Below are 20071 nucleotides of genomic sequence, written 5' to 3' on the forward strand. Positions count from 1 at the left end.
CAGCCTCTTCCAATCCATTATTCACTCTCTGCACCACACATATTCTAGCCTCTCTATACTTGTTTTGCGCTCAATAATATGTTTTCACTCGCACGATCATATGAATTATTAACAATTTTCTCGCATACAATGTTCATTATTATCGTTGCCCCTTGTATTTGTATAGGGAGTGAGTATTTTCCGCCGGGCGGAAAATAACCCTTTTTTCTTATTCTCCGCCTGGTTTATCCTAGGGTCTTGTGACCCCCGGTCGTGTCAAAGGTCACATCCGGTCGACCGTGGCGCCATGATTGTTTTGTTCGATTGTCAATGATTGTGACTCTTGATTTCCAAGCACTTTTTCATCTTATCAACAATTGCAAAAATGCAGTTAACCAATTGCAGACTGAGACTGATACCGTTTTTATTCGTCAGGATTCTGTAGAGGTAAGAACTTGACTTTTCTTTTTTGTTTTTATTTTTAACAAGGCTCTAGGTAGTTGCATGAAAATTTGAGATTGCAGCAATTGTTTTCAAAATAGTCTCATGCTATTCTGCAAGAAATACACTTTTCAATGGTACCAAAATTATGACAATGTGACAATTAGAACCAAAGTTACGGGATTATTAGTCCGCAAAAGTGGACCAAAATACTTAATATAATTTAAGAGGAAAAAAGAAACTAAAACTGTGACCAGAGAGCAACCGAAAAGCGGGGGAAATGGAAAATCACGGTTATTTGGGGTGGAATACATATAAAACCATATATCAAAATGATCGCAAAGGAAAGACGAAGCAAATTTTTAAAAAATTAAATGATTATTATGCAATATTATGCAACGTCATGCAATTACATAACCCTAGAAAATGGAAAAAAAAAGACGCGAGGAACGGATAATAACTTTAAAAACAGATTTGAGGGTGGTCTTCTTCCAGAGCAAGCTTACAATACTATGGCTATGATTAATTTTGAACACAAAAATTGTTAAAACAAGAGGAAAGGAGCGTAAACGTATGAATTTAGACACTAAAGTTGTGTCCTTGGGGAAGGCACTTAATATTTGGCATTGGCAAAAGAGCAACAGACGAAAGATGACTGGTATTCGGAGAGAAGAAAAAAAAACCAAAAAAACAATGAACAGGGCTAGAAATAAAGTTGAACAAGTGTCAGTAAATGCAACTTGCAAATGTACTGCCCAATGTTTTTGCATCCTTGGACAAGACATTTGGGCACCAACAGTACTCGGGAGAAACAAGCTTGCCGCTTTATATATGCAAACATGGTCAGTGATAAAAATGCAAAATTAAAAACAAGAACTACATAAGAGTGGTAGAGAAAACTTAACCTGAAAATGCAAAATTGAATATTACGTAACATATTACATAATAACAAACAATAAGCCGATAAATACCGACACTTTGCAAACTTTCTGCAACATAGGCATGTCATATATCAAACTGAACATCTCGAAGAGATGTATCATATGACTAACTATTAAACTACATTAAAATTGAAATGAACTTTAGAAAATTTGATAATTGCTTTGCATTCAACATCACTAAGAGAACAGATTAAAGGGTACTCACGTACTGACTCGCTTAAATCCATAAGATGGCTGATATGTGGCAAAAGACAGAAGACAACAAAATCTAGGCACTCTGGGTTGTTGGCTGCATGGAATGTAGACACAGGCAATATCCAGGTAATGATACTGAATAAATACATCGAAGTCCAAGCAATGATACAGAAGTAGTTGGGGGAGACTGACGATCGAATTCATGTTGTTACTTCAATTTCATATTTAAAATACAAGGCAGATTATTGGAGCTGGAGGAGGCAGTCGACGGGAGTTGGAGGTGGCAGACAATCAAATTCATGTCGTTATTTCAGTCTCATATTTAAAAATACAAGACAGACGACTGGAGTTAGAGGCGGCAGACGACTGGAGTTGGAGGTGGCAGACAATCAAATTCATGTTGTTATTTCAATTTCATATTTAGAAATACAAGGCGGATTATTGGAGCTGGAGGAGGCAGATGACGGGAGTTGGAGGTGGCAGACAATCAAATTCATGTTGTTATTTCAATCTCATATTTAGAAATACAAGGCAGATTATTGGAGCTGGAGGCGGCAGACGACGGGAGTTGGAGGTGGCAGACAATCAAATTCATGTTGTTATTACAATTTCATATATTCAAAAATACAAGGCAGATTATAGGAGCTGGAGGTGGCAGACAATCAAATTCATGTTGTTATTTCAATCTCATATTTAGAAATACAAGACAGACGACTGGAGTTCGAGACGGCAGACGACTGGAGTTGGAGGTGGCAGACAATCAAATTCATGTTGTTATTTCAATCTCATATTTAAAAATACAAGACAGACGACTGGAGTTCGAGGCGGCAGACGACTGGAGTTGGAGGTGGCAGACAATCAAATTCATGTTGTTATGTCAATTTCATATTTAAAAATACAAGGCAGATTATTGGAGCTGGAGGAGGCAGACAATCAAATTCATGTTGTTATTTCAATCTCATATTTAAAAATACAAGACAGACGACAGGAGTTAGAGGCGGCAGACGACTGGAGTTGGAGGTGGCAGACAATCAAATTCATGTTGTTATTTCAATTTCATATATAAAAATACAAGGCAGATTATTGGAGCTGGAGGAGGCAGACGACTGGAGTTGGAGGTGGCAGACAATCAAATTCATGTTGTTATTTCAATCTCATATTTAAAAATACAAGACAGACGACTGGAGTTCGAGGCGGCAGACGACGGGAGTTGGAGGTGGCAGACAATCAAATTCATATTGTTATTTCAATTTCATATTTAAAAATACAAGGCAGGAAATGAAACATGAAAATGTGGTGTCATAATGAACGTCTGACTCTGAAAACAAAAAAAGTACTTCGATTATGATTAAATCAACAAAATTAAAAGTTATATAATAATTTTTGTTGTGGTAAAGAGTAAAGTAATGAATGAAATATACTTGAATTGGCTCTATCATGCTATTCTGTATTATTTGTATTGAAATTAACCACATTAAATTAAACCAACACACTTAACCTGCAGAACAAACAAAATTAAAGATAAAAAATAATATCAGTGGAACATAATTTTTAGTTGTCCGGTATCATCCCAGTTAAAAAGTCATTTCAGTTTCAACATTCATTCATAAAATAAAACTAAAATTATGGATGGGACTATTTTCAGTCTTTTTACAGCAATTATTTAGCTTGAAATTATTTATACAAGTCACAAAAGCAAACGCAGTCGATAGTTTACAGACTGCACTGTACACAGGAGACTCGGGGATACATCGAGAGGCAATCCTGGTTGGCCGTCGCCAACTTCATGAACACGCATCGTATTTAAAGTCACTAAAAGACGCTTTCGCCAGCATCAATCACCACCAAAATTCACACAAATAGAGAAAAATGGTTGGCGAATAATATAACATTAATTAAAAATAGGTAATATAATGAAAAATGTATTTAAAATGAAGTTAAAACTTACCAAATTTCAAACAGCTGGCACCTGAACAAAGAATGAACGGATTAAAAATCTGAAAACGCCGCCTGATGCGCTGGCTTCTCCTCTTTAAAATGAGACCGGAAGTGACGAAATTAGTGCACAGGAAGCGATTCCACGGCAATGGAAGTAAAACTATGTTCACCGGTAAACACAATTTTCACTCCAGAGCCGTAACATCGATATCGGGGCTCGATCAGCGGCTCAGCCACGGGCGATGCGACTACCTAAGGCTCGGACTCAGGACAGTTCTAGAGCAATGCCGATCGCGATATGATGAGTATGAGGAGATAGATGAATGAATGAATGAGAATGTAATTGTATTGTAATAACAACACGCCTTGCCGACTGTCACGTGTGCCATGTGTTCTGCATTCCAATGTGATCTTTATGGATTAATCTTTAGTTGATTTTACTTCTAATACTGTGCAGTGATGCCAAAACTCCGGTTTCACCGGAAAAAACTCCGGTCTGGAGCAAATAATTCCGGGCTCCGGGCAACCTCCGTCAAATTCCGGTGAGGTCAATTTGTTCCAAGGATACCCCCCCCCCCCCCCCCCTTTCCAACCACCACATCATCATCATTGCCCCTATTATTACACAACCATCATCACTACCACTATTACAACCACTAACACCACATCACTACAATCTCTACCATCAGGTTTTGGCGCTTTACTTCATTTAAAATAAGGAAACTTTGGGATTGTATTTGGCAATATGTTTATGTATCATAATATAATTCTAATCAGTTATCTATTTAGAACTATACAATATGTAAACACAATGCCAAATACCATTCCAATTCCTTTTTCTTGTGTGCGGAAATTCCTCTTTCGGCATTGAAATTCCTACGAGTGGTGTCTAAAACTCCTGTGAGCCAAATTTAAAGTTGGCATCTCTGACTGTGTAACTGTGTGCATTGTAATAGTAATTGTAACTTAACTGTAACAACTGGGCAGTTTTCAGCAGCAGGCAGCAGTGGAAGTAGGTACTTTGGTAAAAAATTCAAATTGGATCGAGCTCAATGAAACCTATATCATTTTAAAGTGCTTTTCAACACGATTCTAATGATACCAAAATTGTGAAAATCAGATAAGCAGAAAAAAAGTTATGTTAGTTATAGTTTAAAGGCTGAAAAATGGTCTTCTATTTGCCTTTGTTATTTACTGACGGACTTTGTGACCTGAAAATTGTTGCATTTCCGGTAGTAACCACCATTTGGATTTCAAAACTGGTCTAAAATGGCCGCTAAGATTTGAGTAAGGATTTTACTGGAACGAATTTCATGGATGCGGTATACAACTTTGCCCTGAATTTAATTTTATAAAAAAGTTAAGATGTTATATAAACGTGCCAGCATGAAATTTTGATTTACCAAGTTCTAATCTTTTAATTACCCAAAGCTAAATTATACCCTATTTTATCCATAATCAAAAGTTATACTAAATTGTCATTGATTTTAAAATAAACTACACCAAACGATAGAGTAATTTCTCCTGAAGAAAATAAGACATCAATCATTAAAATCCATCCATAAACAAAAACTCTATGGAACATTTTCTGAGACCCATCACTCAAAAGTCCAAAAAATCGGGTCACAGCCACTAGGCCATTTATCGGCTCCCTGCTGGAGGGCCAAATGGACGTTTACCAAAGTACCTAGTGGAAGCGGTGACACAATTTTTAGAACTTTGGAGTGAAATTGAGATGCCTCATGATGATGATAATGACAATGATATAAGATATACAGTACTGTAATGAAAAACGATATCATTTTAACCATTACTTTTTAAACAAATTTATTTATTTATTTATTTATTTATTTATTTATTTATCATTATTATTATTATTATTATTATTATTATTATTATTATTAACTTAAACAATGACATTGGTATGTGCCATTTTCACTGCAGTGAATTTAATTTTTTTTTTTTTTTTTCATTGACAGCTAACATGAAAGAGTCCAGTTGACGGTACTGGTGTCCTGACAATCAAGAAAGATAGCTGGCTCAAGATGTGTTGTGGCAATCTTATTAATTAGCAAACCATCATCTGTGCCAGCAGAGCAGAGTATCTGCATGCACTTTTTGAAACTGGTTAGTAATGTTTTGAAATCTTCATATAGCGCCTTACATTTTTATTGCAGAGATGCCAACCAGTACAGGTTTCCCGTGTTCTGTACGGTTTTTCTTCCGAAGTACGGGCATACCGTTTTATCATGAAAAATACGGGATTTGGTTGAAGTGAAAAATCCACGAAATTACGATCACAACATGAAAAGTGTTTTCATGCAGAAGAGCTTTCATTATCGATACTGAATTTTGCGAATCTTGTCCAGCCTACTGCTATATAACTATTGAGTAATTCACTGCCCTTTTTCGAGTACGAGTTAACGAAGTCCGATTCGACCTTTTCGCGTTGATATCAATTTCTGCACGGCGCAGTAAATACAGGTTTTTGGTCTTGAAAATATGGGTTTTCAAAGGCTAGGTTGGCATCTCTGTTATTGGTGATCAATACAGTACGCTCGAGCATGGGAATTTCGAACAAGTCGGGACCATGCCTGTTTGTTCGAGATTTCTGTGTTTTTGAGTTTTCCAATTTGAGTATTTTACACAGGATTTGAGGGAGGTAAATGTGGGTGGTCTTGATAAAATTCGTATTATAATTATAATGATAACTCCCCATTATTATGAACTCTGTAGAGAGTCGATAGTGAGACTGCAATTTCCTTTTCTCTGTCAGTTCAACACAATCAATTAGTGGGGGAAAAAATTCAACAGATCGCAAGGGAGTGTCCACTATATGAACGAAATAAAGGGATTAAAACTGGGAATTGTACCAAGTTTGAGATTTCCGTGATTTCGAGATTTGCATGCTCGAGTTTAAATGCTCGTTAATCTAAATGATAGTTTGTTGTCAAGATTTTTGACCTGTATGGTAAAGCCAATTAAATTTCAACTGTGTTGGTGATGGTGAGAATGATGGCCATTTAAAAAAAAATTGGTATGTCTTTGACAAATTCAATTTATGACAATGATTTTGATTATATAGGCCTTTCCAAAAATTGCTAACAAAATGCCTCTTTTCTATTTTCATTTTTCAAACCAGAGCAAGATCAACCATCTTTGTGGAACTTCAGACAAAGCGGTTGCAAACAAGTGGTGTTGAATTTTCCTGTATTGAGGCGAAAGAAAAAAATTTTTCTGGGAGTTTGCGAAAGCAAATTGCGTTTGATTTGGAGCTAAATCTATTTTCGCCATTTACCTGGGTTTTTTTTGTCTCAAATAGATTTGATTTTGTAGTTCAAATTGATTAGAAACTTATCTCACAAGCAGCATTTTAAAAAATAAAAACACGAGGGTAGTGCGTCATATCATATTAGTTTTTGTGATTACAGTGATGAATTCGTAAGATATAAATCATATTTGGCCACACCAGTGTTTAAATTTTTCAGCATTTATTTTCTTAGGGAATGGGTTAGCGAATCATTTATACATTTTTTAGACAGATCAATCTACACAATTTTCGTGTTTTCTTGTCCTATGATGGTCATTATTTTGAAATTTTATGGATCAGCTTATGTCAAATAAGTGTTTTCTCAAATTTCCGTTTTGTGTCATTTTCTGATTTTCTAAGAACCATATATGTCATTTTCCTTTAGATTATTTTCAAATTTATTCAGAATCTTTTTTATGATGTGTTTTGCATCATGATGGAAACATTTGGGGTAAATTAAAATTTAGAAGTTTTTTAAATTTTAAAAATGAATTTTTTTTCCTGTCGATCCGCACCACAATTTCAGCCAAAATTAAAAAATATTGTACAGCATTTCTTTCTAGACAATTTTTTTTTTTTTCAGAAATTGATCAATTTACAAAATTTGACTATTCTCTTGTTCCATATTGATTATACTTTGAAATTTTGATGGACGTTGTCTGCAAAATTAGCTTGTTTATCAAATTAATAAAGACATTTTGTTTTTTTCTCAAAATATCATTTTCACATTTTCTGACATTCATAGCTGGATTGTTTCCCATCAGATTGTATACCAAATTTGGTCAGAATCTTTCGTATGATGGGTATTGCATCATGATGGATTTGGTTTTGGTCTAAACTAAAATTTAGTAGTTTTATGAATTTTTAAATTGGATTTTTTCTTGTCATTCCATGCCAAATTTTCAATTGTAATCGAAAAACAATTCTTTAAATATATTTTTCAAGACTTGCTAAGCCTTTCCATCGTGATGTAGCTCTTGTAGGGAACATTGTGTGTAAATTTGGAAGATTTCGTTGGCTTTCGGTGCATCAGTGTCGGAAATTATTTTTTGTGTGGGGTGGGTGGGGTTGGTCTCATTTTAGCCTATATTGTCTGTGTCATTGAAGACATTTAATATATATTGAGCTTTTTATATAGCGCAATATCCACTAAATGTGCTCAAAGTGCTTTACAAGGGGGCCCTGGTCAACAGCAACGCTTGTTATGCGATATTACAATTTTTTTGGACAGAGACAATACTGTTAACAGCCGGGTACTCCTTTTACACCTGAGTATGTTGAGAGAATGTGAGTTAAGAGCCTTTTCCAAGGACTCAACTATGCGCAGAGTGAGGTTCGAACCCAGGACCTTCCGATCCGAAAGCGTCTGTCATACCATAAGACCACATAGCCACACATTTGTTTTTAGCTTTTTTCTTCTTTTTTTTTTGGTGTGTATGTGTGTTAATCATCAAATTAGACCTCCTACCACCTGAAATAACAGGGGAATACCAATATTGGCACCGATAAAAAATGGATTTTTGACTACAGGTTCTCCTTTAAGGTGAAATATTTCCTAGCTCAGATGAGGGTTTGTTTTAAGCGGACTGTAGTGCGTTCCAACGTGAGATAATTTTTTTTTTCATAATAAAATGTATTCACTGCCAGTTGTGACATATAGGTTGACTGCTTAGTTCTGATCTCCAGTGCTATTACATACTTGAGTACCTATCATCAGGCCTATTACTATTACACACTGAGTCCCTACCACCAGCGCTATTAGTCATTGAGTCCCTACCACCAGTCCTGTGAGTCACTGGGTTCATACCACTACTGTTAGCCACCGAGTCCCTACCTCTCGCCCTATTGGCTACTGAGTCCTCACCACCAGCCCTATTGGCCTTTGAGTCCATACCAATACCACTCGCCACTGATTCCTTACCACCAGTCCTGTTAGCCACTGAATCCATACCACTAGCCCTGTACTGTTAGCCACCATAGAGAATACAGGACTCCTAGTCTGTGTTAGCCACTAAGTCCTACCACTAGCCCTGTTAGTGTTAGCCACTGAGTCCTAACTCTAGCCCTGTTAGCCACTGAGTCCCTCCCACTGACGTGCTAGCCGCTGAGTCCCTACCACCAGCCCTATATCTGACATGGCGGTTTTTTGAAAAAAAAATCCCAAATTTTGCAAGCTAAAAAACCCAGCAAAATTTGCAAAAAGTTGCGATTAATTTTCCTAAAAACCCATAATTCGTTCATGGAAGGGTTTCACGGTGCTTGCAACAAATGTAAGGTCATATCAGCGCCAGTAAAAAGGAAGAAAATGGGATCTAGTAAAAAGTTCTAGAATTACAATTAAATTACCCAAGAAAAAGGAAGAACACGCTATCAGTGTACTTATTTTGAGATTATCTAAATGTTTCATCCTGACACAAGCACAGGTCCCCCAGTGATGATAATGAAAATTTGTCAAAAAGGAGGAAAATCTTCCGGCCCGTCAGTCAAGCCCTGAACTACCCCTTAGCGGAAAATGTTTGACATGACAAAAACAACGGAACATTTATGAAGAAATCCTAAAATCCCAGATTGTCATCACTGGTCCCCACTAAATATTTTAAAATTTATTTATTTTATTTTAGTTTGTTTTTTGTTTTTTTGTGCAAAACATTGCAAAGTTTGCGGCCGCAATGCAAATCAGGGAATTTTTTTTGCGGCCAGCAACGCGGCCGCAAGCGATGCAAAAAAAACTGCCATGACAGTATTAGTCACTGCGACTGGTCCCCACCACAGGCCCTATTGTCCACTGAGCCCCTATTAGCCACTGGATCCTTATCATCAGCTCTATTAGCCAATGAGTCCCTACTAGAGGATATTCTAACTGTTCTATTATATTTGGGTTTATTTACAGGTACTATATTAAGTTAAGCCTGTTTCTGTATTGTTGATCAATAAAGAATATTGAATTTCAACAAATACTTAGTTATTTACCTACCACCAGCCCTATTAGCCACTGAGTCCTTACCATCAGCTCTATTACTATTAGCCACTGAGTCACTACCGCCAGTTCTATTAGCCACTGAGTCCCTACCACCAGCCCTGTTGTCCACTGAGTCCCTACTCCCAGCTCTATTAGCGACTGAGTCCTTACCACCAGCCCTATTTGCCACAGTCCCTGTTACCAGCTCTTTTGTCCACTGAGACCTTACCATCAGCTCTATTAGTATTAGCCAATGAGTCTCTACTACCACCAGTTCGATTAGCCACCATCCTATCAATAATATTAGCCACTGAGTCCCTACCGCCTGCTCTATTACTAAAGGCCACTGCATCCTTACCATGATGGGGAGGGGGGGGGGTATTTGACACAGAGTAGAGTACCCACTGAGGCCCTACCACCAGCGCTATAGAAACATAGTGGTTATTTGTTCCCATCACAGTACAGACGATGTGTAACCTTTAACGTGTCGTGAACGGATTTCCCAATCTCGTTCACGATATGTAAAATAAGGAAAGAGTTCAGAAAAAGTCTCCACCGAAGTGGGCGTTCTCCATATAGATAGTTCGAAGATGACGTCACTCGGGTCTTTGTTATTGTTTTTTGCCATCCGCGTTTATGAGTAATGCTCACTGAAATGTATTAACCCGACTATAAACGTTCATGGAAACACACAGTTTTGTGTGTTGGTCCGTTATACTTCCGGATGGCAATGTTATGAGCTTCTTAGCCAAGCGCATACTATCTATATGTAGAGGACATATATGGGCGGTTAAAAATGCTCTAAAAGCACATCGGGAATCGTCCCGGTACAGTCTAATTCTAAAACATAGTATGGCGGATCGGATCTGTCAGATACAAACGATAGGCAAAATAGTAGATCTAGAATTAGGCTTGGTGTCGAAGAGAAAAGAATGAAGGGTGTCACAAGCTTTTATAGGATAGACACTATGACGTCACGTTTACGCGGGAGACAGTGAACAAACACAACATGAAGATTACTCACAACAGACTGATCGAGACACGACAGTCATACCATAACAAAACACTTACAACAACAACAACATAAACTTATCACAATAATCAGTGACATAAAATCTTCCCACAAACGTTTGTATTTGTAGTCTGATTGAGCAACACTAGTGAGAACTAATCACACAACTAGCAGTGAGAAAGAGCAGAGTTAATAGTTAAGTCAACTCCCTTCATTCTCCAAATTATTTTAGTCCGGCAAGCTTGAACTTGAAGTGTGTCTCAAATCTACTGGTTAATTACCCACTGATTCTCTACCGTCTACCGCCACCGCTATTACCCACTGTTCCCTAATAATAACGAGGGAGGGGGGGGGGGGCAAATAACGACCAGATTATTTACACTACACCACGAAGGTCAGAATATGGGAGTCCGCTAAGTCTCAAAGATCAACTTGAAAAACCCGGCGGAAAATAAAAAGGACTATTCTCCGCCCGGCGGAAAATAAAAAGGACTATTTTCCGCCCGGCGGAGAATAATGACAGCCATTTGTATACTTGTTTGGTACTGGCAGTACTGATTAACTATTGACGATAACAATAACAATGTAACCATCTATAAAGTCAAGTAATTAAAGATTCGAACAGATGCCACCCAGTTCCAATTCTAGAGTAGTCTAGAACTATACAGTAAATGCTTTTTAGAGTTCGACATCCTATTTTATTCAGGGGTTTGGGGGGGGGGGGGGTGTTTGTATGTACATATGTGCACAAAAATGATGGTAATTTTAGTAGGTGCCAAAGAGAGCAAGTGTTATAACTCTGTAATTGTATCTTTATTGAGTTGCAACATTACTGGTCTCAATAAGCACATTGTGTACTCACTGTGAGGTAAGAATGGACTAGTGTGATCAGGGTGGGATTGGTTGGGAAGGGGAATGAGTGGGTTAGTAGTAGTAGTGGTGATCTGAGACAATGATAAGACTTTGTGATGTGGATTTATGTGTGTGGGGGTGGAGAGTTGGTGGCAAAGTGGAGAGGGTTTCAGTAGAGTGTTGAATGGATATAAGAGATCACATTGGGTAATGATTGTAACTGGAATTTTGTTCGGTTGTCGGCAATTTTTTTCTTAGGTTAATCAGTTATTTGGCAATTTCTTTTCGGTTTATCGATAATTGATTAAAGTTAAAGGAAACAAAGAAGAATAAATGACAACATTTTGATTTATTTTTGGTTTAGACATTTTTAGTTTATCCAGATTTTTACTATTTTAATTTTTTCCCCCTCTCTCGTCATTTACTGGACCTTTTGTCAATCACTTGACGAAGGTCACGGGCAGAATCAACAGCAACAATCTAGTCATCGTCACCACCACTGTTATCGTCACCTTTAGTTAAATCCCAAATTGTCCCAAAATATTTTCAGAATTTTATCTCTGAAAAATTGGCAGGTCTGGATTAGATTATTCCTGTCTATCTCGTCTTAAGTGGTTTGCAAACTTTCATAAAATTGTTCTTTTATATCATCTTGACTTCTTGACTATTGTTTGTAATGGACTTAGTAGATTTGTAAGATTGTATCTTTTGAGTGTATTCCTACGAACCTGTTATTCTCTCCCATTTCGGTTGGCACAATATCAATGCATTATTTAGCATTCTGCCTTAGAGCGATGGGGTGATATGACTTGTTAGTTCAGGCAGAATGTATTTTGTGATGACTGGCATCTATGTAATTGTTCCTGTCCGTATAACATGGCAGAGTCTGACATAAATAGGACGTCTGTATGACCTTTGACTTTGATGTTAGCTTTTTTTTTTTTAAGTTGAGTTTTATTTTTTTTTAAATTTTTCTATTCCAGATGAACGTGTTTGGTAAGATCATCGTGATTAAACGGAATGGAGCGGATGGAGCTCATTTCCCTCTGACTGTCAATTGCTGTCTATTTGGACGGTATGTATTTCCAGTCAAGAAAATATGAATATTTTGTCAATGGGAATATATTTTACATCTATTCAGATACAGGTTTAATTTGAAATCTTTGCTGAAAGCCCTCATTTTCTTGCAGAGTATATTTGGTGATACATGGGATTGGTGTCACAGAACATTTGAGCGAAACATTCGTAGCAGCTACAAATGTGCTATGAATTTAGATCTCATCTCATGCTATTAAAATTGCTTTGGGGGGGGGGGGGGGGGGGGGGGGGGGGGGAGAAGTTAAGAGAAAGTAAATAAAGTTGACAAAAGAATTTGCCAAATTTAACTATTTTGGTTGATTATGTGTTTTAAAATACTGGGATAGTCTTGAATGACTGGGATGTATTAATAATAATAATGATAATAATACACATTTATATAGCGCTCAGTCTTGTGTAAAACACAAGCTCTGGGCACTTTACAATATAAATATCAATTTTAAGTGGAAAAAAAAAATAATAATAATAACAACAATAATAATTCATAGCCAAATCAAGGATTCATATAGAGTCAAGAAAAACAAATACAGTAAAAATGTGTCTTCAGATTCTTTTAAAAAGTAGGTAAAGACTTGCACTCCCTCAGACCACGTGGTAGTTCATTCCAAATCTTGGGGCCGAAACAAGCAAACGATCTATCACCAAATCATGATTGTTCTTGATCTTTTTGCCGAAATTTTCGTTTGGTCATTACATGATCTTAAAGTGTAATTTTCAAATTTACACATGACCACGTGATCTGTGCCGGTCCTATACCAGCCAAACACTTATAAACAAGACACGCTGCTTTGTAAGATGTGCGCTTTTCAATGGGCAACCAATGGAGAGAGGCCAACAAAGGGGTTGCATGATCAAATTTTTTTTTTTTTTTTGCCAAAAACTAATCTTGCTGCACTGTTTTGCTATAGTTGTAATTGTTTAATAGAAGCCTGAGGCAAGTTGACAAGCAGCGAGTTACAATAATCTAGTTTCGAAAAAATGAGGGAAACAACCAATGTTTTACATGTTCCAATTGCAATATACTGACGGATCGAACTGATTTTCTTCAATTGAAAGTATAAAGATTTACAGAGAGCAGAAATGTGAGCTGACATTCTCATTTCTGAATCAAAATAGACACCCAAATTTTTCACAGTCTTTGAAACTTTGATCTTTTCACCCCCAATCAACACCTCAAGACCATCATTCACCTTCAACTGCCCTCTATTTCCCACAATCATCACTTCTGTTTTTGACTCATTCATTTTCAACTTGTTTGCATCCATCCACTCTTTCACTCTTAGCTTTAAAGGATTGAGTCAAGATCCAAATTACCATTCAAGTCCCAAGTTTACGAAGACGAGTTGGAACATCATTCATATGGCAATCATGAAAATTTAGTGAGATCGACAAAATCAGTAATTGAAATTGGGTCCACCAAGATCTTTGACAAGATTATCACTACAAACACGTCATTGTTCTTCTCCACTCCTTTTTGTGACTCAATTGAAAACATGATTTTCAGTTCCCACACTTTGACTATTTACAACAGTCACATTCCCCTGTGACAGCGGCCAATTTTAGTTTGACGTTTAAAGGATGGTCAATGTAAATTATTTGATTTGATCTCTCTCATTTTACTGCTTTACTATTGAAATCATCTCATCACTATTTTTCTTTTTCAGGTCATTGGAGTGCGATATTAGGATTCAACTGCCAACAGTTGATTTATCTCAATGCCAGATTGAAATAGACGAGAAAGGCCATGTAAGTTTTGTGTTTTATTTGACTTGTTGTTTTACAAATTGTAGTCTCCATGTCTACCAATAAAAATGTTCTGTGATTCGGGTATTCCTTTTAAATATCAAGACTTTGCTTCTTAAATTATTTAAGATTCTGTCAAAAATTTTATTTTCATTTGATAGATAAAAAAAAAGTTTTGTTTCACTAAATGTTGTAAAGTTTATCATGATTGTATGAAAAATAGTGAGAACAGATGAATGACTAGTAAAAATACTTTCACTCCTCAGTCTAATTATCTAAGTTATATCCACAGTAGAAATATATCAAGGGGAGACTTGAAATAGTTCGGCCCCTGACAACCACATCATAAGAATTCATCAGTTGATCCAGATATAATCCTTTCTACCAGTGTAGAAATACAGTCTGACAATTGGCTCTTTTGGATACAGGGGAGATGATCACTAACAAGTTACACAACAGAATTATTCTTATCTTAGCCAGACCTGCCTCCTACTACGAACATTTTTTAGAAATACAAATAGTATAGGAAGGATTTTAAAGCATTAATTTAATATATAAATCACAAATTGGTCATTCAAAAAGTAGTTATAATGTCCACTATGTTATTCCCCCCCCCCCCCCTGAAAACTATGAATTTTTCCAATTTCAAGTAGGCAGGTCAGCATAATTTAAGGCTAGTGAGCATATTTACCAGAAATCTATAATATAAAACTTTTTCATATTTCCATATGCCTGAATAAAGTCCTTTTTCTTTTAGCGTTGATAATGCTGACTGACTTGTTTGACCTTATATTTTACAGGTTTTTATCAAAGATTTAAGTACATCAACTCCAACATTGGTGAATGACAAGATTTTGCCAAAATCTCTAACAGCGTTGTCCCATGGAGACATCATCACCATTGTAGACAGGCAATTCCGTTTTGAGTATTCACCTGGGTCTCGTTTCTTCCCGACTAAGACTGTTAAGTCACCCAAGAAAAGTCCAAAGGCTGTCTCCCCAGGGGTAATTTCATTCGATTCTTTGACAATAATAAGTAATTTTTTTTTGGGACTATTATTTTCATATTTTTAAGTCATACAGCATTTTCTTTATTGATTTGGTTTTGGGGATGTCTTTGTTGTTGGATATTTTCACAGACTTTTGATCTTGATGTGCAAACCTGCTTATTGTTGTGAAAAAATGGCGGACTATCATATTTTTTTAAAACTTCAATTATAGAACTACATACTCGTTTTTAATTTGATTAAACTTTTTGAAAAGGAAAATTTAGGGGCAGAGCACTTTCATTTGTTGTTTCATCCCTCTGTGCTCAAATTGGTAATTTGTGGAGTCAAATACATACCTGCCGAATCTTACGAATTTTTGACAAATTTCATGGCCAAATATGAAATTTTATGGGAAAATTACGAATTTTTAATTCTTAGTAATACATAATAATAATAATAATAACAATAATAATACGAAGAAGAAGCAGAAGAACTACTACTATTACTACTATAATAGTAATAATAATTATCATATTGTGGTTCTTCGTACACAATTGCAGAAATTACGAATTTCCTTGTCAGATTACTAAAAATTGACATAGAAATTAATAAATTTGAAGTTTTCAATTTGGCATGTCTGCAAATATTGACCCGCAAAAACTGAATAGATTTTCACAATTGAAGTAAGCAGATTTGATTGCAGTGTCCTGTGCTGTGCGGCTATGTGGTCTAGTGGTATGACACTCGCTTTCGGATTGGAAGGTCCTGGGTTCGAGCCTCGCTCGGCGCATAGTTGAGTCCTTAGAGAAAGCTCTTTACTCACATTCTCTCACCGTACTCAGGTGTAAAATGAGTACCTGGCCGTTAACAGCGTTGTCTCTGTCCCAAAAATTTGTAATATCGCCTGACAGGCGTCATGTCTTGTCCTACATGTTATGTGTTGCTGTTGGCCAGGGACCCCTTGTAAAGCGCTTTGAGCACATTTAGTGGATATTGCGCTATATAAAAGCTCAAGTTTTTTTTTTTAGACAAAACATGTTTAGTTGGTATAAATCTCCTTCAAATTTGCTACAACGATTAGCCACTCCCACGCTTCGTTCTGAAAAAAGTCCGCGAAATTAAAGGGGAGGCAAGAGAAAATCAGCTGATCGTTAAAATAGTAACAGAAAAGTGGAGGTGCTCGGCAATGAATGCAAGAAAGACATTTAAAACGCCGTAAAAATGTTTAAAAATCACTTAATGTTATACGAGTAATTACCATCCATAACAACCTGTCAAATTCACATATGTAAGATGCCAAGCCAAAATTAATAATAAAATAATAAAGAACACGATTGACCGTTGACTACCAATGCATACGAGTACCAGAAATATTTTGTAAACAATATAACACAATATAATGTGTAAGTTTCAAAGCAAATGCAACCACAAATAACATCAAAGAACAATGTGGGACTACTGTTTTAATTTCATAAAACCAAACGCATATTTTCTGCCCCCATATTGAACGTGTAGTTAGTATGTATCGTACAAACAACATTCGTTTAGACAGGTAGTCGGGATTCTAGCGCCAGTTTTATTTGGGCAACCGTGATTGGGATTTCACTCAATGCACTTATTATTATTATTATTATTATTATTATTATTATTATTATTATTATTATTATTATTATTATTATTATTATTATTATTATTATTATCATTATTACTATATAATAATATTAATAATAATAATAATAATAAGCAGTTGAAAGCAGTCTTTGGTGTATAAGTGCATATGTACATTATTTCTTATAATAAATGCTTCAAAACAAAACAAAACAAAACTAAAAAAATAAAAATAAAGAATAAATGAATAAAAAATTCTATTTGGGCATTTACTTACATTAATAGTCTTGAAAATCACAATTACAATCCATGAAAATTAAATATCCCATAATCCGAAGAAGACATGAATTTAATCCAAAATCCAACACAGGAATGTATTTTAATAGGAGACAGATATCCTATTAAAACTATAGCATTACTTGCAAACAACAATACCCCACTCTGCGTTTAACGGGCTTGTGGTAGTCACATTGTAAATTGTGACCGCATTAGGGTAATCGGTGTCCTAAAGACTGACATACAATCAATGAGAACTATAAAGAATCCATTCTAGAATTCAACTACAAACTGAAAAGCATGATAAATATCACTCTATCAAATAATTTTCTTTGCACAGGTTCACTCACACTCTCCTTTATTGCAAAACATTGATAAGTGAGAAAAGTTTGTATTTCAATTATAAACTTAATCATATAATCTAAATGATGGAGAATAAAAACAGCTAATTATAAAAAATTTCACAGATCAAGTTATCTATTTGAACTCCGCATATTTAGCTTAATTACTCAATGACCATAATTTTTTTAAAACTGCATTGTTTCATTTAAACAAGACCATGACGCTTATGCCTGGACCGGGTATTCACAACTTCTGCATTTGCATTCCACTTTTGAATCGAATTAATCTCTATCTTGTCCGTTTATTTGCAAAGTTTCTGCACTTTATAAATAAGACCATAACGCTTATGTCTGGACCGGGCATTCGCAAATTCTGCTTATGTGTTCCACTTTTCGAATCGAATTAATCTCTATTTTATCCGTTTATTTGCAAAGATTCTGCACTTTATAAATAAGACCATAACGCTTATGTCTGGACTGGGTATTCGCAAATTTTCCTATTGTGTTCCACTTTTCGATTAGAATTAGTCTCTATTTTATCCGTTTATTTGAAAAGATTCTGCACTTTATAAATAAGACCATAACGCTTATGTCTGGACTGGGTATTCGCCAATTTTCCTATTGTGTTCCACTTTTCGAATCGAAATAACATCTAGTCTATCCGTTTATTTGCAAAGTTTCTGCACTTTATAAATAAGACCATAACGCTTATGTCTGGACCGGGCATTCGCAAATTCTGCTTATGTGTTCCACTTTTCGAATCGAATTAATCTCTATTTTATCCGTTTATTTGCAAAGATTCTGCACTTTATAAATAAGACCATAACGCTTATGTCTGGACTGGGTATTCGCAAATTTTCCTATTGTGTTCCACTTTTCGATTAGAATTAATCTCTATTTTATCCGTTTATTTGAAAAGATTCTGCACTTTATAAATAAGACCATAACGCTTATGTCTGGACTGGGTATTCGCCAATTTTCCTATTGTGTTCCACTTTTCGAATCGAAATAACATCTATTTTATCCGTTTATTTGAAAAGATTCTGCACTTTATAAATAAGACCATAACGCTTATGTCTGGACCGGGTATTAACAACTTCTGCATTTGCATTCCACTTTCGAATCGAATTAATCTCTATCTTATCCGTTTATTTGCAAAGTTTCTGCACTTTATAAATAAGACCATAACGCTTATGTCTGGACTGGGTATTCGCAAATTTTCCTATTGTGTTCCACTTTTCGAATCGAAATAACATCTAGTCTATCCGTTTATTTGCAAAGTTTCTGCACTTTATAAATAAGACCATAACGCTTATGTCTGGACCGGGCATTCGCAAATTCTGCTTATGTGTTCCACTTTTCGAATCGAATTAATCTCTATTTTATCCGTTTATTTGCAAAGTTTCTGCATTTTATAAATAAGACCACGACACTTATGTGTTAGATTGTTCGCAAATTCTGCCTTTGTGTTCCACTGTTCGATTAGAATTAATCTCTATTTTATCCGTTTATTTGAAAAGATTCTGCACTTTATAAATAAGACCATGTCTGGACTGGGTATTCGCCAATTTTCCTATTGTGTTCCACTTTTCGAATCGAAATAACATCTAGTCTATCCGTTTATTTGCAAAGTTGCTGCACTTTATAAATAAGATCATAACGCTTATGTCTGGACCGGGCATTCGCAAATTCTGCTTATGTGTTCCACTTTTCGAATCGAATTAATCTCTATTTTATCCGTATATTTGCAAAGATTCTGCACTTTATAAATAAGACCATAACGCTTATGTCTGGACTGGGTATTCGCAAATTTTCCTATTGTGTTCCACTTTTCGATTAGAATTAATCTCTATTTTATCCGTTTATTTGAAAAGATTCTGCACTTTATCAATAAGACCATAACGCTTATGTCTGGACTGGGTATTCGCCAATTTTCCTATTGTGTTCCACTGTTCGATTAGAATTAATCTCTATTTTATCCGTTTATTTGAAAAGATTCTGCACTTTATAAATAAGACCATAACGCTTATGTCTGGACTGGGTATTCGCCAATTTTCCTATTGTGTTCCACTGTTCGATTAGAATTAATCTCTATTTTATCCGTTTATTTGAAAAGATTCTGCACTTTATAAATAAGACCATAACGCTTATGTCTGGACTGGGTATTCGCAAATTTTCCTATTGTGTTCCACTTTTCGAATCGAAATAACATCTAGTCTATCCGTTTATTTGCAAAGTTTCTGCACTTTATAAATAAGACCATAACGCTTATGTCTGGACCGGGCATTCGCAAATTCTGCTTATGTGTTCCACTTTTCGAATCGAATTAATCTCTATTTTATCCGTTTATTTGCAAAGTTTCTGCATTTTATAAATAAGACCACGACACT

At 35.8% G+C, this 20071-nt stretch overlaps 1 protein-coding gene and 1 long non-coding RNA gene across 8 annotated transcripts in view; both read left to right on the forward strand.

The window, feature by feature from the left end:
• The window catches only part of LOC144966253 (uncharacterized), a 50611-nt gene that overhangs the window by 10245 nt on the left and 20295 nt on the right, over positions 1-20071 (forward strand). For all 7 annotated transcript variants that reach the window (XM_078902448.1, XM_078902449.1, XM_078902453.1 and 4 more), the window contains exons 2-4: positions 12611-12702; positions 14390-14471; positions 15269-15472. In XM_078902448.1, the coding sequence (XP_078758574.1) occupies positions 12611-12702; positions 14390-14471; positions 15269-15472 (378 nt within the window). The remainder of the gene's footprint in view (positions 1-12610; positions 12703-14389; positions 14472-15268; positions 15473-20071) is intronic.
• LOC144966254 (uncharacterized) lies at positions 265-9909 on the forward strand. The gene is made up of 3 exons (XR_013644183.1): positions 265-426; positions 5474-5621; positions 6637-9909. It is a non-coding gene; the product is annotated as an uncharacterized LOC144966254 (long non-coding RNA).

Source organism: Berghia stephanieae, chromosome 2 (assembly GCF_034508935.2).
Source record: "Berghia stephanieae isolate SIO BIC M18660-M18661 chromosome 2, UCSD_Bste_1.3, whole genome shotgun sequence".
Taxonomy (NCBI): Eukaryota; Metazoa; Mollusca; class Gastropoda; order Nudibranchia; family Aeolidiidae; genus Berghia; species Berghia stephanieae.